At 38.7% G+C, this 22,814-nt stretch overlaps 1 protein-coding gene across 4 annotated transcripts in view; it reads left to right on the top strand.

Annotated features, from left to right (window-relative positions):
* LOC119649762 (regulating synaptic membrane exocytosis protein 1) overlaps nt 1-13,067 on the top strand; it is a 692,290-nt gene extending 679,223 nt beyond the window's left edge. For all 4 annotated transcript variants that reach the window (XM_038052056.1, XM_038052057.1, XM_038052059.1 and 1 more), the window contains 2 exons: nt 193-354; nt 10,938-13,067. In XM_038052056.1, the coding sequence (XP_037907984.1) occupies nt 193-354; nt 10,938-11,126 (351 nt within the window). In that variant the 3' untranslated portion in view covers nt 11,127-13,067. The remainder of the gene's footprint in view (nt 1-192; nt 355-10,937) is intronic.
* The last annotated feature ends 9,747 nt before the right edge of the window (nt 13,068-22,814 follow it).

Raw genomic sequence — 22,814 nt, forward strand, 5'->3', positions numbered from 1 at the left:
TAGCAACCATTGTTATATTGTTGAATTTTACTTGATTAATTAATTTATACGAAAATATATTTAACTTCATTATTTTGGGACAACCTGTACTTAGCCCCCACCTAGAATGTATTTAATGTTTCATTGACAATCTCATCCATACCTACATATCGAGTCTATTAACTCGCTCACATTCTTCTCCCCTACTTTCAGGTTATTAGTGCAAGGAATATCGTACCTGTTGACTGTGAAACGCCACCCGATACATATGTGAAGTGCTACCTCAAGGACGGTGATCGATTGCGACACAAGAAAAAGACAAGGGTGGTGCGACACTCAGCCGAACCATTATATAAGCAAACGCTCAAGTATCAGGTAATTATTCAGGGAAGAATTGGCAATATGATAGTAGGTACATATGTATGTATGCGAAGGAAGGATAATATATGTAAATGTTATGACACATGTATCTAGGTTGCGTTTGAGAAGATATTACTGAATCATACAGAAAAGATAAACAGATTTACGGAGGCAGTGAATCGATTCGTCGTCTTGGAAATATTATTCAACTCTATAAAAATCGATCATATCGCTCCATGCGGGGGATGTCGTCCTTCATGGTTTATTTATTACCGGCTCTCGGAATTCCAAAGTGTTTTGCTCCTCGCGTTATTATGGATTTCATATTACGTACATTCATGATATTGCCAATGATGTGGGAAGCTGTGATGAAGGTGTTATCCATGTACAATATAAGCGGAAATGAACTGCACATTCGCAGATTACAGTATTGTACCTAAATCATTATTATTCGTCATAAGGTATTCCAACCAATATGGATTACAATGGTGGCTTTAATTTCATCGAGTTGAAATTGAATTGAAGCGATGAAAACGTAGTAATTGTTTGTGATGAAGTTCGCTGTAATTGCCTTCGCTTTTTGATTTATTAGACTTTACTGCAGATTTGAATCGACTCAGATTTGATAAATTTACTATATACTCTGAGGACCCATATTCCATCAATCCATCCATTAATTGAAAGTATGTAGCTCTGCATTACTTTGTTTCAGGGTAATTCCATTATTGTAATGAAGTTTTCAATGAGTTCTTTGTAGTGGCCACGTTTTTGTTGATCCTCAGCTGTTTTTCCTCGAGCAGGTCGCGAATACCCAGCTGCTCTGTAGTATCCATGGTTTCTACACAATAGGACAATGGAAATTATCATATAATTAACTGCATTTTTGCCTAACGGATTAGTGCAGGCAATAGAGAAACATTTCTGTTTCATGAGTTGCTCCCGAAATTGAAATTTTCGATTATAGGAATAGGAAAGGAGCAAATTTTTTGCTTTGAATAATAGCTCAAGAGCATGGAAGCTGATGATACCAAGCGAATAAAAGCGGGCTTTTTGTTTCGGGGGTGTTTCGACAAAAGCGCGGCTATTGAGGGTGCCCATTCGACCTCCGACCGGTGCCTAAATGCGGAATTATTACGGGTAACTGCATTTTAGAGAAAACTGTCTATTTAAGAATATTGGCAACAACCGAAACAAGTCGGGAAACCGGAAGCTCGGCGCTTCAGGTATGAAAGATTTTGTTTGCTTCTTCTGTGTGTATATTTGAGTGCAAAACTATCCCATTTGTACGTAGCCGGTTACGTATATGCAATTAGCATTTCACACTATTCACTTTAGTGTGATATTGATATTTAATTATAATAAATTTACACGGTAAAGTCAACTTTGAACTACTGTAACAAACGCAGGAAAAATAACACTGTAAAAGTGGACATACGGTCGTATCAAAGCCGGCTATCAAATACCTGGGGATAATAATTGACACCAAATTGAGTTTTAGGGAACACCTAGAGTATGCATGCCAAAAGGCAGCCAGTGCACTTGCAAAAATGTTGCCAAATGTTGATGGGCCGAAACATTGCCGGAGATTGGTGCTAGCCGGAGTGGTGCGCTTCATCCTGTTCTACTCGTCGTCTGTGTGGGCAGAGGCGCTTGCAAGCTTTCAGAAACGGAAGCAGGTGAACTCGGTTTACCGGCGGATGGCTTTGAACCACATCAGATGAGGCAGTATTGGTGGTGGCAGGCATGATCCCGGTTGACATTCTGCCCAAAGAAATGAGTGTCCTGTACAATGCAAGACATGCACAGCGTAGAAATGCGGCAAGGTCAGAGTCGCTTGATCTCTGGCAACGCAGATGGGACGAGTCTGCGAAAGGTCGGTGGACAAACAGGCTCATTCCCAACATTAGGGTGTGGCTTGAGCGAAAACATGGGGAGACCAACTACCACATTACCCAGTTCCTCACGGGGCACGGTGGTTGCTACAGGCAGTATCTGCACCGGTTTGGGTTGGATGATTCTCCGAACTGTCCCAGATGTGATGGCATACCGGAGGATCCAGAGCATGTGATGTTTCACTGCCCACCATTTGCGATGGAGAGAAGGAGCTTAAACCAGGTGCTGGGTAGAAGCTTAAACCTGGTGCTGGGCAGGAGCTGGACCCCGGAGAGCTTGGCTATGGAGATGCTGGAGTCCGAGGAGAAGTGGCTTGGGGTTGGCTCTGCAATCATCCAAATGCAGGAGGAGTTGCTGAAGGAACAAAGAAGGAGGAAATCTGCAAATAGGAGAAGGATGAGCAAACCTACCCCGCGAAGTAATACCTCAATGGTGGTCCCGCGGGGTTGGGGCTGGAGAGACCGGAGGTGGTTTTTAGTGGGTGTGAATCCCACACGCGCCCGCTGTAGTTCCGCCGTTCGGGCGGCGGAGCTGCGGCGGACGTGTCTTTCTAAGATTTTCCACCTCCGTGTACGCACAAAAAAAAGGCATAACATGTTTCACATTATACACACACATTATATTCTATATTACTATACGCCCAAGCCTCAAAATACTCTCCATATCGATATCTGTTCAAATTAAGTTAATAATAGTATATTACCATATTTTTGGGAAAATTGAGTAAAACCTTAAGTTTATCCCAGAGTTATAAAAATTGGTAGTAGTATAAAATATAATATGAAGCATATTATTCCCAAGTTTGATCAAAATCATACTATTCGTAACAAAGTTACAGTAGCTCAAAGTTGTCTTTACCGTGTAAATTTACAACCCGAAGTACTAAATCTGACATGCTAAATGCATATACGTAACGGGCTACGTACAAATGGGATGGTTCTACACACAAATATACTCACAGAAGAAGCAAACAAAACCTTTCATACCTGAAGCTCCCAGCTTCCGGTTTCCCGATTTGCTATTATTTTCTTCGGTTGTGTATGTCGTTTTTTTCGGCTCATTTTATAATGGAAGTGGAAAAAAAGACAAAATTTGTATTGCTAAATTTATATGCCGAATAATGAGATTTTATTGCTCATATACCGGTGTTTCGAGCACCAGTTGTCTTCTTCCTCAGTGAGTGTGGGACAAATGAGTTGCGCACTTAATATCCCCACTACTATCGTAAGCAATTACTTTTATGCTTCTCCTTAAATAACATTTTCATTATTCTTATTAACTACTTGTATGACACAAAACGCACGCACTCTTCTTGAAATCAGTTACAACGACTCAAATAAAATTTTGTAGACATGTAGAAATATTGTAATCGTTATGTGTGATCTAAATACCAAAGTGAGCTTCAAAAACACCTTGTTCGGATATGTGATGGAAAAGCACGGTCTGGGCGACCGTAAAGATAATGGTGGGATGTTCGTCGATTCCTGCAACTTACATCGCCTCGCCATTGGTGGCGCATTGTTCAAGCATGGAGCCTGCCATTAGGTCATTTGGGTCTGACCACTTGCCGATCAGCAGTAGTGTTAGGCATTATCTTCTAAATGTACATCAAAACGAGGTACTGAGATGGTCCTCGAAAGGGATCACCATCTGATAGTCGCTTACGTTCGCCTGCGGGTTGCGTCCGCTACTTCTCGCAGAGTTGGGGAACTGCGAACCCCAAGTTTAACATCGACCGTTTGTATAATCCAACTGTCGCTCGACATTGGGAGAGCTACCTTGTTGACCGCAGATACACTGAGTATCCCACCCGAGAATATCAATGAGCATTGGGCTGTAATAAAAAATTCTCTTATCTCGGATGTTGCACGGGTCCTCGGCCATGTCCTGAAGGGGCGCTATGAAACCTGGCTGACTGCAAAATCATGTAAACGGTTCGATGAATGGAAAAGATTGAAGACTATTTGACCGCTGTGAGTAGTGGCGAATATAACCCACTTGAACTTCAATATCGAGCGAAATCTTGGCAAGTTCATCGTTGTGTACGCCGTGACAAAAGGGAATTTGCTATTGCTCTAGTCAAAGAAGCAGAAGCTGCCGCAGAATGCAATAATTTCAGAAGTGTATACAGCATCACGAAAGAATTTGCTTGCTATCGCACATCTTTCAATAGTCCGTTGAAAGTCGTTCACGGTTGACTTCTCATCCCGATGACGAGAAACTTGAGAGCTGGAAAGAACATTTCACCACTATTCTTAACCGTATCACATCGGATGAAGTTCCTCTTCCTGAAATGACTAGTCATCGTAACATACGGACACGGATTGTTCTTCCCAGCAAAAGAGAAATCATTACGGCCATCAATGCACTTTAAAGGAATAAAGACGCTGGGCTAGACGATCTGTGCAGGATTGCACCTTGTCACCGTGGCGTTCTAAATGCTGCCTTATCCAGAGGACAGTGAGTTCTAGCGGGTTTTACGAGAGTACCTGTTCCGTGGACTTAATTCCACGGTCTTCTTAAGACGCGGATTGATTTCGTGACCACAGTCAGAGCCCCGCTGTGACAAGCAACAATGGTACCAGTCTATACCAAGTGCATGGCTTAGCATTCATACTGGTGGATGCAAGACCTACCTAAATCTCTATCGAACTAAGGAGTACGGCACCCGTGTTGAAACGCGACACCAAGCTGAGACCCGAACGTCTCTGTTTGCTTGAATGCTCCCACTAGGGGGCCAACCGCAAATAACCGAGCTGAACGCACATACAACAGGAATTCTCCTGAAGTATGTGAGTCCAGAGGCTATCCCGGTTCCCATGGTACTAGTATACCCCTGGTAAGGTTTCGTGACTATTGCCACTTCAGATGAGTCCCCGTGCAGACTCGGGTCTGATCGCCCTGATTAGGCAAGCTAATGCGATACAGCGTCTCCCGGTGCCTCAACTATGGAGGTTCTCCTCGGCCACTTGGTTTTGGTTCAGCCGACAGGATTGTCGCCCCGTCTTCCTCCCCGCCACCTCTGTTTGCTTTCTCACCAGGTTATGGTTTTTAGCCTTAGGTCAGATCTGTAAAGAAGGCCAAGTAAAATTGGACTGAATATAAACACCAACAAAACCAAGATTATCAGTTTGACCGATCGTCACATTTACCCTATCTGTATTAATGGGCAGAGCATCGAAAGCGTCGGTCAGTTTGTATACCTAAGGAGCGTGATCTCTGCCGATGGTCTCACCAAATTGGATGTCGTTTGATACATTAATAGCCTGCTCCGGCTAATCAATTGGGAACTACGAAATACCATGCATACAGTGAGTGACATAAACTTATGGAGTTTAAAGGGCGGCTCCCCATACATGCACCACGATAGGCGGTTATAAAATGTTGTTCTCCTAATGCCTCCATGTTTGTATATATGGGTATTGTATCAAATTTAAGGTCTCGATTAGTCCTTTCTTCTAAATTGCAAAATGGGGGGTACGGACCAAGGTATGAACACTTGAAGTGAGACAGCACTCATTTTCGGAAAATGCACATTCCAAAAATCACCAAATAGCTCCTATTCTAATATCTGCTCTAATAAATTTAATTATAGAATATTGCTAACGTCTTGAAATTAACCGGGAAACGCCTTAAATTCATCCTAATCCAAACTTTGTAAAGTTTCGCGAAAATTATGCTGCTGACCTCATAATTAACGAAAATATTTGACATACGAGTGAAATTCTAAAGTCCTATATGTGAAGTCCGCCCATCCTCTTGTGTATCTGTTTCTATACACTTGCTAATTACGTGGAACTCCTAGTGTGAAGTATTTCAAGTTGACTATTATCGATGCAGTACTTTCCAAATTAAACTATTTGTATAAATTGCTTTGGTAATTAGCCGTAGCCAATCAGAATAGCCATTTCAACCACCCCTATATCTACCTTCATGACATCATCTAGATAGCCACCCAGGACCTATGTTTTGTAGACTAGTCGAACCGAGGTAATAAGCTCTTATCGCTATTCTCCTTATATTTTTATTTTTTTAAAGATATTAACTATTTCATTTTTGTGTCATCGAATAAGAATTTTTGACATTCCTGGATAATAACAAGCGCAATTTTATCATAAGACAATTTTTCCCTTCTTGTTTGTAGCATTTCAATTTCGGGCAAAAACTAACCGGTGGAGGATTATAGTTATATCTTTTAGCCAAGTTGCTGTTGAGATATGCAAGTAAATCATATTGCTTGGAAAAGGAAATCATTTTCATTCATGCAAGATGGAAATCTTCAAAACATTAACTACGAAAGGGGTTGATACCCACTAAAAACACTTCACGCTATTGCCTTACGTGAGAGTTTGCTCTTCGCAACTTTTGGTTATCGAAAGCTTAGTGGTTGCTTTATAGAAGGTGCCAGAACCCAGCAAGCTCGAGCTTATTGCCAACTCGGAAAACAGTACGCAGTACTTGGGGTTCCATCCTCGGAGGGAAGTGTATTATGGACAAGGAAGGTGGGAGGTTCCCTCTCTACATCTCCGTGGCGGCCATTCCCCTTAAAAAATTATGATACCTCAAAGTGGGGTTTTGTACATATCATCATTGTGCATGTAAGACTCGTGGTTTCGTCCAGTGTAGAAAAAAGTTATTAGACGCTGCCTCACCTTTTCCCTGGATCCAGTTTGACCGAAGAGGCAGATGAATCAGTCCCAAATGTCGGCAATGCCTGCGAAAGCGGTAGGTGAATAAATTCCTCCGTTGAGAATATTCCTCCCATCTGTCTGTCGCGACTTTTGTATGATATGGCCGCGCTGGTGTCAGCTTTTAATTTGAAATTTGATTTGAAGATGAAGACGTTTAAATTCAACTGAAAACTAGCCTAGACACCGAGCAACGTGTTGCATAATTTAATCTGAAAGCAGCAGGCAGTAGTTGATATTGAGTCAACTTGCTTGTGAATCCGGGAAGACCCGGATCTCTTTGAATGCAGATTTGAATGTAAGAATGTTTTAAGTTAATTTTAGAAGGAGATTCCTCGTGCTTTGGGTGTAACTCCTTGTTTGGCCAAACTTTGTGGCATCTGGGTCACTACTTGCTTCGCTCGTGTCATTTCGTATATTGTTTTTTATTCAGCCAGCTCTTCCTCTGGTAACCATGACTTTATATACTTAACACCTGCGGGGGCTGGTAATTCGTCCCATCTGGCCGAAGTTGCGTTGTTCATCTCTGACTTGTCTTAGGCCGTGAACGTTTCGCACGAGAAGAGTGTTTTATATACTTAACACAGCTGCATACATATGGATGATAAAACAGTTCTGGGCAATGTACCCGGAGTTCTGAAAATGGGTCGTACTAATATATACTCGGATCACTACGATGTTGGCATAATGCTCCGAGCTCGAATTACAACACCATCTACAATCCCATTTGACAACCAGGTGGGAGTGAATACTGAAGCCATTCACAACACAGCCGTCTGTAACACCTATAAAAGGAAGTGGATGCCGCAATAAAAGCAGCTAACAGATATCCTGGAGATGAAGCATCAACAAACACCTGAAGAGTGTTATCATTGATACGGCCTCAAACATACTTGGTCTCAGCCGTAAGAAAAGTCGGAACGGCTGGTCTGACAATGAATGTAAGCTAGCAACGGAACGGAAGAATGCTGCATACCGAGTAATGTTGTATTCTCATAGAACGCGGGCACGCGCGGAGACCTACCTACTAACATCGAGCGGACTTCGCAGACGGAAAAAGGAAGCCTGGCAGAACCAAAAGTCTGTGAACTTGAAAATCACGGGAAGCAATCAGGCGCGGAAGTAATACCAACAAGTCAGCTGGATACCTCGATGCTCATTCTACTGAGACAAAAAGGGAAATCTGATTTCAGACAGAATGGGCATATTGGAGCGATGGGTTGAGTATTTTATGAACTGCTGAGCAACAAAAGTGTCGGCGAGTGGGAAATCCCACCAACTGAAGACAATGGACAAATGTTGCCACCACTAAGCAGAAGAAACAGTCCATGCATATAAAACAGCGAATCAATGCCTGACGACTGGCAACGAGTCATTATCTGTCCCATACAAAAGAAGGGGGATATCACGCAGTGCAGCAATTAAAGAGGTATCACGTTACTAAGTACCACCATCAAGTCCACCCAACTACTGGCCTACGTTGACGATATTGACATTATGGGAAGAACGACCCGAGATATAGAATCTACCTTCGAGCAAGCGTGCGAGATCTCTGGCTGCACATTACTAAAGGCAAGACGAAGTACATGGTGACAACGTCAACGCCAAAAATAAAAAAAAAAAACAACATCGAATCGCGCTGGTCAAACGAAAACAATAAAGGTAGGAGACTACAACTTTGAAATGGTTGAACATTTTTCCTCTCCAGGGTCGAAATTTCAACCGATAACAGCTATGAGGATGAACTCCGCGCACGGTTGTTGGCTGCCGTCAGAGCCTATTTAAGCTTACTAAAACTGTTTCACTCGAAACGTCTCAAGATAGGATCAAAGTTTTTCCTGCACAAGACTATGATCTTGCCAGTCCTCATGTATTCCTCGGAAACTTGGGTTCTTCACAACTGAGTGGGCTGGTATCCGACGTCAAATCACGATACAAATCCCACTGCTACCAGTGAGATTTGAACCGCGATCTTCCATACGAGAAAAATGAGGAAAAATTTTGAAGAACGTAGTTTCGAAGTAAACTCATTTAAAGTTTCAGAAGATATTTGAGACCATTTGCAATGTGAAATGTTGTTAAGCTTAAATCCAGTTTTTTTGAAGACAAATCCCGAAAATAACGCGAAACAAGTCAGGAAACCAGAAACCTAACCTAACAAAGGTTTTGTGTATTTCTTATATAAAATATTTGAGTGGTCGTTTGTTGCATTCGTACCTAACACCTAATGTACTGCATATATTATTCAAAGTTTTCGAATTTGTACTGGGACGGCAACTTCCACCTGTTGACCTATTGACCTGTTAATAATAGTGCAAATTCCGCCAATCTTGGTAAGATCATGGTTTATGTCATAGCATATGTTATCGCATGATTCTAGGATGAGTATATAAGGGTTTTGCGGTTTACTCCTAAAAATTATACTAATGTACTATTATTAACTTTATTTGAACATAAATCGGTACAAAGGGTATTTCAGGTCCGTGAAAGAAATGACCACCGTCTTTTCCCTTCTTTGAGCTGCCCACTTATTAAATAGCTAACATGTGTGGAAAATTCCGCCGGCTTTTTGAGATAGTCGCCCTGCACATCTTTTGAGTTAGTTGGATTTTCTCAGGTGTTTCCAAAATTTTAGGTCATAGTCCCTCCACTATATCCAGATGGCTTAGTGTTGAAAGCACGATGCTCTCACTGATGAAAGTCGCGGTTAAAATCTCACTGGTAGCAGAGAGATTCGTATCCTGACTAGAGGTCAGAGACCAGTTGACTCAGCTATGAATGAATACCTGCGTCGAATCAGAGCGATAATGACGGGCGAGTGCAATCCTGAGAATGAAGTGCTCATCTAGTTTTTATTTTAGCTTTTAAATTATTTTATTTAAATTACGGGCACAACACACATTTGGTTAGTTTCTAGCACGGGCATCGCTCGTCTCAGCAAGGCTATGAAGCGGATGCTTAGTATCACTCCGCCTCGCTCTAATACCCTCGCTCTAATACCCTTCAAGGCCCAGATGCAATTGGATTGCCGCGCTAACGATTATTATTACTACCTCCGCTAAACCGTGATTCATTCGCCTCAGGATGGCCACAAACGGAGTATAATTTTTTTCTCCGAATAAGTTGAATATAAAATGAAAGTGTTCAATTAATATTTTCCGAAGCTGATGTTATTTCTAATATCGGGTGATATCTAAAGAAAAGAAGAAATTATGAAACAGGTCTTGTTCTCGGAAACTATCCAAACATAAAATCTCCTATGTGAAATCTAAGTCAATTCTAATATCTGTTCAAATAAAGTTAATGTATAGACATTTTACAAATTTTTCCGAAAGTCTTCCTTAAGTTTATCGTAGAATTATAAAAGTTTAAAAGAAATTGTACCATAATAATCTTTTTGAATTTTAAAATAGTAAATATACTTGATCAGAGATAGTAAGACATCAATAAGAATTTCCGTAATAATAGTAGTTATCAGTAAAATTTTCGCGGACATTTTTGGAATGTTTTCCTGAATATAAAGAGTCTGAGGTTGTCCTTCAGAACCAGCCAACATAGTTTGAGAATTGAGTGAAAACAGTACGGGATATATGTAGGCTCAAGTCGGGGGTAACGTATTTAGTGGTATATTGTAATAACAATAATAATTTTTGTGAAATTTGTACGAGATTTTATCGGATTCTAGTGGGCCGAACCCAGCAAACACTGGTTAGTCATAAAAATATGTAGAAGGATTCCTAGTACGTAAGCCCTGGGATTTTACGTTATTTGGAGTTCTGGAGTCTCGGGGTTTTACTTAGGTACAGTATAGCCAGTGCGGGCGCTAAGACCTCAGTTTTTGATAGCCCGTTCACACTAACCTAACCTAACCTAACCTTCATGCAAGTTATTTATCAGGTAAATTAGATTTTTTATTTACACATAACCAGAGATTGTTTTTTTAAACCACCTGCACAACATCCGTTAGGCTAGAAGTAACTCACGATATAACTCTTCATTCGGCTTTTTCTATTTCAGAGTGTGGATGTGTTTGGCCGCAACATGGTAATTATGGTATGGCAACGTTGCGTTGGTTTCGAGCACAACACCGGCTTAGGCGGAGCTGAACTGTCCATAGACAAATTGAGTCTAAGTCAACGTATTGGCGGCTGGTACCCTTTATTTCCGATGCATGCATTTGGTTCTGATTCGAACGATTCTCCTTGACCGATCATTTTCAACAACGAAAACATACAAACCAACTTCAAACAATTATTTGTTGTCCCGACTACAACTACTTTTGAAACTACACTTTTTGAAACAATGAACAAAAGAATGATATCGACAACACAGGTGATAATTTTAGTCGAATAGATCCTTTTCCATATAACTTTGTACTACGACAATTACAGAAAAGTAAAGAAATTGTAATTTAAAATCAATGATTTGATTTGCGAATCCGAAACCAAACAAACTATTTAACGCATTGGTTTTGTGCAAAAATCTAGAAAAAAATAACAAAAAAAGCGAAAAAGATTAAAACCCCATAATGAAGACTTTATTTTGACTTGGTAAGGAAGGGAAAGATATTTAAATGTTGGAACTTATTCTAATTCAAATGAGCTACATAAAATATTGAATATAAAAATCATTTTGAAATCGATCATGATGCAAAGGTTGACAAAGAGATATTTTTGTAAATGAACATATAATGAGATTCTAACTATTTTATGGAAATAAATTTTGCATTTTAGTGAGAAATTTAAACAAGAATATATTCAAATCGGGAAAAGATGCGTTTACTAATTTCAATAATAATAACCACACTAAACAACTATTGTATTTGTAAACAAGATACCTATATGAGAATATATATTAAAGTATGTGTTTATAATTTTATACATGAGATATGCAAAAGGCGGAAACGCTATATGACTAAGACAGAAAATAATATTTTTTGTGCAAAGTTGATAATCTAGAGTTTATTAGTGTTGGATTTGTAAAAGGAGATAGTGTAACATGGTTCTTCCAAGGACCATGTCAGGAAGTTGGAGATGAATCAGTGAAGCACTCTACTATATATAAAATAGAGAAACTTACATTTGTATTTGAGATATATAGTTAATTTAAATGAAAAGAATTTTTAAATACAGTTGGTACCTATAACAAAAATGAAAATAACTTTACATAGATTTTGCGAAAAGTTATATTAACATTTTTAACCTTGAAAATAATAGTTATCATTATTTTGTAATCGATGAAAATGTCGATACTATTTCATACTGTCATCAAATCCTTCAATTGTTTATCAAGCTACGTATAAAGAAAAATGTTTCTTAGTTATTTTGTTTTCAAAACGAGCATATATTAAGATCCATTATTTTGCCAGTTCTCTTTAAAAACCTGTCGTGATTGAAAGAAAATCTTAGGGTAGAAAGTTTTACAATGACCAGATAAGATATAAAGCATTTTATATCTAATAAACTTCTTCTTCCTCTTTATTAGTATTTGTCCCTTTTGATACCGGAATAGGCTCGTGTAGATTGGATTCGCGTTTTTCTCGGTCGAGTGAAAAAAGGGAGCCCGGGCGAATCTTATGAAGCAAAGACAAATATTGCATGGTGTAACAAAACTTAGCTAATATATATGAGAAAATGATCGCTCCTTTTAATCGAGAGAAACAGAGTTTTGCTGCATTTCCTGACGAAATTGTCTATTCAAGGTTGCTAAAAAGTGCAAATGCTAGTTCCGTACGCTCACTCTGCTGTTGTGTAATACTTTTTAAGAGCTTAATGAGTCCTACGAGTACCGTGTCGCTGGTGAATGCATATAAGGGATGCAAGAAAATTATTAATTTGTAAATCCATTTAATTTTCAATGAAACTGTACTTGGCTTTCACTCTTTTCACTCTAAATGTAAGTAAGTGTAAACCAACAGGAGCAAGACAATCAAAAAATGAACACAAACATGCATGACAACAGAGGATCGCAACGAGATCGAGACGCCAACGCTCAAGCAACTCACAACAATAAATGCTACTTCAATGGCCTCGCACATTGTTCAGGGTCAACCTAGTCAGTCTTATCAATTTCGTCGGCAAACCAAATTCTTTCATAGCCGTGTACAGTTTTACCCTGGCTATGCTATCATAGGCGACCATGAAATCGATGAAAAGATGGTGTAACTGATGTCCATATTCCAACAGTTTTTCCATCGCTTACCGCAGAGAGAAAATCTGATCTGTTGCTGATTTGCCTGGAGTGAAGCCTCTTTGGTATGGGCCAATGATGTTCTGGGCGTATGGGGCTATCCGACCTAGCAAAATAGTGTAGAATATCTTATAGATGGTACTCAGCAACGTGATGCCTCTATAATTTTTGCACTGCGTGATGTATTATATTTACTATAAATAAACATTATTTATGTTGATTTTATTGTCTAAAACTGCATGTGCTTATAGGTAAAAGCATGAGATAAAATCTGAGATATTCTCTCTCCCAATCACTGAATACCAGCAAAATTAAATGAATTAAAGTGAACACAAGTTAATAGTCCCTTTTATTTATTTTTATTTATATGTTTTTGAGTAAAGTGCGAATAGTATCTGAAAGCGCACACTCTCCTCTCCGCATTCTCTGAGTCTACATAAGTGATTGCAGCTGTAAAATAACTTTGAATTGGTTTCTAAAGGGGGGAAACAAAAAAAGGCCCAGCGCAATTATTATGGAGGCCGGTATCAAAGGCATCCTATCAGTCACAACTCTTGCGAAAGCAGGGTAGAGAGCAAGTTTCTCCTTCCTTTGCAGTTTCTTGTATGTATAATATCTTCGATCCGCACATATTTTTACAAACGGGGGTCTGTTTAATTAGGCATAGATAGGATTATTCAGGCATTTTTTTCTTCAATGACACGACAGGCTAGATCGGTGCTGGCGTCCAAGAGGGTTTAAGGAGAAGTGGCGATTTAAACTTTTCCGTAGAAGCCGTAGCAAGAATATTGCTTGAAGTTTGTTATTTGATGGCAGTAGACAAGAATTACAAATATTTTTAGAGCACATTATCTATAAGTTCAAAATATATAACTTTCTATCTGACGGGCCTAACTCTAGACTAAATCTACAACGTAAACGAAACTTTATACTTATAAATGCCTACATATACAATAATTCTGATAAAAGTGAAGAAAATGAACTTCCGCTTAATGGTCTTTTCATCTGTTCATATTTTCGCACAAATGCATTTATCATATATACACTGACTTAAATCATGAAGGTTTTACGTGCGATTGTGATAAGACAATGAATTTATTTTAAAATTTGAGAAGAATTTCGTATAACAGATAATTTCCAATAATAAGTGAAAAAGGGTAAATGTAAGGAACAAGGAAAAAATATGTCATTCACCATTATTTTCTGTCAATATTTTATTTTTTTAGTTTTCAACTCGGTTGATCGAATGGTCGAATTTCAGAAACCGGAGCAGTGAATTTCTTAACTGCACTGTGTTTCACACAGACAATCTATTTCTAAACTTGTGTCTTTTTCAATTTAAAGGGATATCGCTTGATGATATATATGATATTCGAATTGTGAATTCCGTTTGAGATTGCGAAGCGAATTTTTCACTCGTTTCTAACAATAAACCATGAGCCAAAGTGGAGCACATTCTGCTTTAGGGCCTACCTAAATTATTCCTACAGGCCAACTTCGTTAGTGCGGTTCAATAAATTCTATAGAGCAACCACTTCATGCGAGGGTAACACTTGGAACGATATCCTTTTGCGCCTAAAAATACAGTCATATGGTTTCAGCAGGAGTTCGTTTAACAAATGTGTCAAAAAATCCATCTATCATACCACCTAAGTCTTAGATTAAGAAATACTCTTACATATATATCCCGTTTAACGCTATTCTATCAAACATTTTTCATCTTCTAAAGGAACTACTGGCCTAAGAATAACTTACTATTGTAAAGAAAAGTCAAGGATATTTTATTGCTAGTTAAGTGAAGTTTCAATTAAAGTTACAACAACATAAAAAAAGAATAGAGAGCAAGATCGAAATCGTACTAAATCTAAATATAAAATTATAAAAAAGATTTATCTACAAAAATTCAATATTACCTAAACTTTCTTCAAACTGTAGAAAAGGAGATTTGGAAAATACAAAACCTTGAAAGACAATCGACTTTACTGATTGCAAGTAAACTATATTAGAGCAAAAAACAAAAACTAAATGAAATTATATATAACATTTGCGTACACAGAGCAAAATAGATACTTGTACTTTAGCGTAATATTAGACATCAATAGCAAGAAAACTCTTCTAGGACTACTGAAATGTGCATATTTATCTTGGCTTCAGTTTTCTCCCCTTTATTATTTTTTCTATAAAGTCCTGATTTTGAAAATAAAACTTCTCTTGCGCCGTATTACTACTGTAAGTAAGGATAATATCTAAACCTTGTCAATTTTCAATTAGATAAAGAAGAAGCTTTTCTATATCTTTCAAAATAATTTCATTAGTTCAATCACGGATCTTACAAGCACAGAGTCGAATCCGTGTCCAAAATAACAAGTCTTCAAAAATTGGACAACAAGGCACTTGTGAATTAGAGAAGTAACGTATTCAGGATTCGCTTCATTGCATTGGTCTTAATTGTGAAATACTCTCGAATCTGACTCAAAATTGTTAGTCTCCCATTTGCCTTGAGAACTGCCATATCCGAAATACTCGACTACTCGCACCACGTGAAAAAGTATTGGAAAATATGTGCAAGGACTGGGACCCACAGTGAGAAAAAAATCAAATGTTCAAAGGCAACAATACTATAACCTACACAAAACCCTAAAAAAATGAATGGAGCCTGCTACCAATATTTGTTATGAATTTCCCACCTTCAGGAATGTTGATACTAACTCTACTATGTTTTGAGTCATGTGATTTTAGCATCATCTCCAAACTCAGCAAACATTTTTATATTAATACCCCTGAAAGAATCCCCATATTCATCTCTCTAAGCAACACCGAACATACCAATATTACCCGTTATTCAATGCCTTACCGATAAAACTATATACGTATTTGGTTGCCATTTATCCCTGAATGGAACATAGTGCATTAACCACGTCGAAACGCCATTTTTGAAGGTTTGCTGAAATGCATTTCAGGTATCTGCAGGAATTCGCAAGAAGTTGTTCTGTGCGTAGTCATGGGTAAATGGCCTATGCGCTGAAGAACTTCTTTGTTCTGATTGTATAAAGCCAAGTACCCCAACGACTGATGCGGGCAAGGGCTTCGAGCTTTTGAGTAACAGTGGGAATCACTTTCTATGTGCTACTCCCATATATTAACACAGAAATAAAATTAATACAAAACAGTCTCAATTTCATTGTCCTGTTGACATAACTGCCTTTTCAGATTTTGGACAAAACAGCGAAGACGAATTTAACGCTGTTATAGCGTCGAGCGACATCCATTTTGGTAGCACCGTCTGAGAAAACAGCGCTATCTAGATATAAAAGTTATTCGAAACCTTCAATGCTCTGACCATTCACACGTCTTTTTGCTCTAAGCAGGTGACATCAGCGTAATTCAGGTGTTCAAGGAAAAATATAGTCCATTGAACCCCATCATCTTCTCCAACCAAGGCCGCAAGAAGAATATCACCGATAACGAGGAAAAATAACATCGGTGACAGGATGTAACCCCGGAGGACTCCGCTCCGCTTAAGGTTCAACTTAAATTCTTCTAAGATAAGTCGCCCGATAATAACTATTTTTTTGCCGGAGTGCCTATTCTGCGTGGAGCACCCCTGATACACTCCCTGTTGACGCTGTCGGCAGTTTTCCCAAAATCAACAAATGGTCAGTGTATTTGTGTTGCGATGCTTTTCTCTGATACTCAGAATTATCATGTAAGTTCCTTTTGTGACAATTCGCGATGATGCTACAAAGAGCCCAGTGGTCAACTACTACTACAACTCAGTAGTTGCTTCACTTACATTAACTGATTTTTGTTTTCGGACGGACCTACTGGGATGTTAGCCATCATTATTTTCTGTATCTTCTTAAGTTCCAAAACCTCTACTTTTTAAGTATTCTTTATTCTTGTGACCGATAACCTGGACACTTAGCGTCGCTACGTTTTTCACTTTCGCAAGTTTTGATCATGGAGAAGGTTTTTCTCATTTCAAATGATGCATCTGAACCGGGCTTCTTGCACTTATCCAATTTCTTGGCCTTTGCCTTTGTCCATATATTGATCTCCACATTCTTGAATTTACATTTATTCGAGATCCGAAAGCTGTGATATCTAGGGCTTGTTTCTTTGGAGTGGTTCAATTGACACTTTACTTAACGGAGGAATGAACAGCTTCAATCTAAATGGCTGAAAGCGTCTAGGAGGATAAATAGGAAAAGTGCAAGAATTTGGAGATATTTCATGATAATCACGAAGGAATCTTCTAAATCCAATAGGAGGTACTGTACAATAACCTACTTCCAAGTGTTTCAATCTACTGCCGAACACTGTCCCAAAACATGTGTGGGGTTTTCATCATCCCATACTAATTTGGAATTTACCTGGTAGGACCTAGGTTCCTTAATGCCCTTGGCTTTCGGTTAAAATAGTAATGTCCCGCCCCTATAGTTTCTTCCGAGGTTGAAAATGGCACATCTGTCGACCTACAATTAACTATGCTGGTATGCTTACCTATTGGTTGAAAGTACTTTTTCCTTGAACCAATGACACCGGCACCTGTTCCCTCTGAAACGAGAAATTCGTCAGTGCACCAGGTAACCAGTTACTGGTTTAAATCGTATATCAATTGCCACGCTCTCCCACTGTCGAAGTGAAACTTTGTTGCCATGTTATTTTTTGGTATCAGTAGTTCCATTTTTTTCTTCATATTTGTAACGATATTGTATCCATCTAGAGAGAATATCAATTTTCCTTCGATTTAAGTTACTCACTGCCTCACTTGTACTCCTGAACATTGTGATCATCCAGCTTGCCTATATCTGTATGTGCAAGGGGACCAATTCCATTCTGCGCAAGTTTTCATTGCCCCACACGCAAGCAATCTTTGAGGTTTGTGTAACTCCTTAGCTATTATGCCGAGATCAGTTCTGTCTGCTCAAATTACCGCCCCAAAGGTAATCACTATTGGAGTGTATATCCAGAGCAACATTTTCGGCATGTATCCCTACTTTCTTCCTACTATGGACCGGCAAGTCATCATCATTTCGACATATGCTTTCACCATATATCTTCAAGAGTAGTTTTTGGTCTAGTGTGATTACCAACTATTTGGCCTTTGTTACTCGTCCCACTTCCATGCCATGAAACCTAATGGCCCTGAGATGATCAGACTTGCGCAATGATACTATGTTGGCTTAGCTATATTTATGTGCAGCCCTGTAGTCCAATCTGTATTCTTTCACATAGGGTATCCCCATATTTGACCCTCCAGACTAAAACAATAACCCAGTGTTCCAAGCTTTCTTATGACGATCAGGCAGGAGAGCGGCGCATTAACGTCAACTTTTGCTTCAAATACCATAGAGAACCTTGCAGATTCCTTCCTAAGCACTGATCTCGTCTAAGTTTTTATATTCGATCATAACTAGGAGCGATCTCTACAGAAGAGAGGCCATCATATTAGCGTTTTTGCAGCATACAGGGTACTGTAACCCTGTAGTGTACCGTTACGGTCTTGAATGAAGTGCTCTAACACACTTCAAGGCCCTGATCTAAAATGGATTGTTGCGCCAACGATTATTATTATTATTATAATCAGGGAGAATTGAGTTTATCTAATTTGCTAAACTCGAAGGGTAATCTACTTATAACTTTTGCGAACTTCACTTCCCTACTTTTATCTCAGATGTCATTCAAACGTCAAACGTCAAATGTCAGTTTAAGACTATTAATCTAATATAAGTCAAACTAGGGGCTTCTTCTTTTCGTCTGACATCTGTTTATGAAGACTTCCGTCTTTCCAGACTCTCGGTTCTAACCTATATAGATTAAGACGAATCCCATAAAACTTAAATAATATTCTCAGCAATATTTCTAATTTAATTTATTTTAATTGTGATGGATGGTTCGTCAATTTTGTTAGGTCGTCTATGTAACTAGAAATGCTTATATGATCCTGGTTAGAAAAGCTTCGATCTATCTGACTACGTTAATTTTTAGGAAAATCCAGAATTCCACAACAGCACTGGAAGGAAATGTTAGATTCTGCGTGGCACCTTACAAGTTGTCAATAGTTGACAAGCTCTAACTAACTTTATTGTCTCTATTCTGCGCCCCATCTATCAGTAAAAACTTTGAGCCAGAACCTATTTCATTTTTAATGCTTTGTTGAAAATGAATCATTCATAAAATCGGTTTAATGTCTGTCTGTCTCTCTATCTGTCACACCAACTTTCCTCAAAAACAGTTATTATTATTATTATTCTGTTAAGGGAAAGTCGCACCGCGTCCTTGAGGAACTATTGTGCCCCTTTTACTGGTTATAGTGTACCTATTGATCATAGTAAAACAGTTACACCTATTGATACGAAATTTGGTAGAAAGGTTGGAACTGTGAACCTCGCGCATGCGGTGAATTACATGCTGCTTAACCTGAAGGAGGGGACGCAAATATTTTTTTACCGAATATAGCCATGTGGTGTATCAAATGAAAGGCCCCTATTAGTACATAGTTTTGACATTGCTTGCAAAGAGGAGGAGCGCGGGGGTCCGAAAAGGGTCCATTATTTGAAGGACCATTTTCCAGAAACTACCCACCAAAAAAATCTTTAAAAAATTATAGTGGTCCTTACACATGGTATCTCGGACTCAAAATATTCTCCAATGCGATATCTGCTCAAATAAAGTAAAAATTAATTTGTTATTAAATTTTCAAATATTTAATGCAAGCTGCCGTTAACTTCGCCCCAAATCCGTAATCCGCACTAATATAGGTTTTAATATGAAGCAACATACTGCGAAGTTTGGTTGAAATCCCCATATTATTAGCAAAGTTATATTAGGTCAAGGTTGCCACTTTCGCAGATCGAGTTCAATATCGGGTATATTCAACGTATATACACCACGAGTCATATATAAATGAAACTATAGCGTACTCAAATATTTTTGCATACTGACTTTTACTGTTTCACACAAAACCTTAAAAGCGGAATTGGTGTGATGTTTGGTCCTTTTTAACCATGTGGCAGTATTTCGAAATGGCAAGAATATTTAATAACTTTTATAGTTATGGTTTGCAATAGAAGCAGTCCAGTCCTAAATTGGATAGACAGCCACCATTCCTGAATAGAATTTCTCTAAAAATTTCATTCTTACAGTGTTTGTGACAGTTTTCTGGAAATGAATCGTATTTTCTTTAATACAAACACCACCACGCAGAGTTCAAATTACAATAGAAAAGCTTCTTATACTTAACCATTTTGGCGCTTCACATTTTATTTCCCATTGATTTTTTTTTCTTAAATTCACTTTGAAAGTACAACGATAAAAATATTTGTGTTGTATTTACAATGCTTATCTCAAGGAGGTTGGTAAATGAATGAAGAGTGAACTAGGAAAGAATATATTTTGACGATGTTTAAGTGTTCGAAATCCACATGATGTCCCAAGAAAAAAAATTAGAAGATACTATGATTATCTTAATTTATCCAATAGTTAGTACAGAGATTAAAATAATTTTCAAAACATGCGAGTGTATTTTTAAAAAAAAATATGATGAAATTTGTTCAAAAGCCATCACCGCATTCATTTTAAGTAGCCAATTGGACGATTGAAAAATGCTTTATAATGTGAAACTACGTACAAAGATTCTATTTTTTGAATGAAAAAAGGAGTAAAGTGGATGTTGTACTGGCATGCAGACAGCCGAAAATTAGTTTAAAGGGGGCTATCAAAATTCAGCTACAAAATGGCGAATAATTTATTCATTCCAAAATTATCTTCATATATCATTATTCTACGTACTAATCATTTATAAATTCATACTTCAGCTAACAAGATGAACACCTAGTATGAGAGATTCAAAAAATAGTTTTTAATTTACGTAAAATCGCTTTATTTGAACTTTACCGTAGTGCACTGCAAATATGTAATTACTCGCAGGGCATTATGTTTGAAACTGTAACGAACACCATATCTAGAAATGAGAAAAATCAATAAATATTTAAATGAATAATTGTATAATATTTTACCGTTTTATTACAATGACTATCATGGAATTATCCCACGATTCCGCAACAAGAAAACATTTTTTGCAGAGCGCGACAAGGGAGAGTTTATGATTTCAACGGTTTTATGGGGAACGGCCCATACCGCTTATAATTAGGCATTTCTGCCGAAATTTAGTTACGCGAATTACTTCCCAGATCTACTTCCTGTTGTCATAACACGAGAATGGGCTGTATGCATTTTCTATGTACAGGGTGCGGTAGCATAACTTCCTTTTTTAAAATGCGCGCCACTCAGTTAGTTGATGTCATAGCGGAGCGCTAGTGGTCTCGTTCAAGAGGGGATACTGTAAAGTTTTGTCCCGACACGGTTCAGTCACCATCATGCGTTGGAATAGTGAGGAGCGTGCCTTTGCCGTTGAGGTTTACTTTTCAAGCGGATGTTCGGCTATTGCAACACAGTGTGCATTTCGGAATCGCTTTAATTTAGCCCCGTTGGCTCCCGTCCCAGACCGCGAATCAATTGTTACATGGGTTACTACATTCAGACAAACTGCAAGTGCGACAAACGGAAGAACTGGAGTCCCTCGGCCCGTTAGATCACCTGAGAACATTGAATCAGTGAGAGCGTCAATGTTGCGATCGCCACGCCGTTCTGCGCGCAAACACGCATCTGCCCTTGTACTATCCGATCGTTCTGTGAGAAGAATTGTTCGTGATGATCTTCATTTTCATCCCTATAAGATGGCGATAGTGCAGGAACTTTCAGAACGTAAGCTTCTTCTTGATGTCGTTCCCGAGGGTGCTATTGTTTTTTTTTAGCGATGAAGCCCATTTTCATTTGTGTGGGTCGGTTAACAAACAAAACATGCGCTACTGGGCTGAAACCAACCCTCGAGAACTGCATCAAAAGCCTTTGCATTCACCAAAAGTCACAGTGTGGTGTGCAATTTCCTCAGCTGGAATTATTGGTCCCTGGTTTTTTGAGGAAAATGAGGTTACAGTGACAATGAATTCGGACCTACCGGTCTGTAAACATGCTACAGAATTTTTTTTTCCCACGGCTAGAAAATTTGGATTTGGGGGACACTTGGTTCCAACAAGACGGCGCAACAGCACACACTTCAAGAGCATCGATGGCTGTTTTGAGGGAACACTTTCCAGAGCGCCTTATCTCAATTAGAGGCGATTTGGAATGGCCGGCACGCTCTCCCGATCTGTCCCCTTGTGATTTTTTTCTATGGGGTTTTTTGAAATCCTGTGTTTATGTGAACCGTCCAAGAAGCCTACAAGATTTGAAGACCAACATCCAAGAAGAAATTGCCAACATAACACCTGCTATGCTAAGAAGAGTCATGACAAACGCCACAAATCGGTTTACGCACTGTATGGAGAATGGGGGATGTCACCTAACAGATTTGATCTTCAAAACAATGTAAATAAAAACTTTAGACATGTACCTACATTATAAAAAATAAATAAATATTTTCCGATGCATACAATAGTTTTTATTGAGTTTTGAAAAAAGGAAGTTATGCTGCCGCACCCTGTATAAAATACATGAACCGGATTTAGTAGTAATAACAATACCCGACATGTAAAGGGAGCCAATTTTTCCCATTTAATATATACCAGGCGTCCCGTTCACGATGCGTTGGCTGGAAAGTGCATCTGAATCTAACAGCTCCAGGGTTTCACCAAAGATTCC

This window comes from Hermetia illucens, chromosome 2, assembly GCF_905115235.1.
Source record: "Hermetia illucens chromosome 2, iHerIll2.2.curated.20191125, whole genome shotgun sequence".
In the NCBI taxonomy this organism is placed as follows: domain Eukaryota; kingdom Metazoa; phylum Arthropoda; class Insecta; order Diptera; family Stratiomyidae; genus Hermetia; species Hermetia illucens.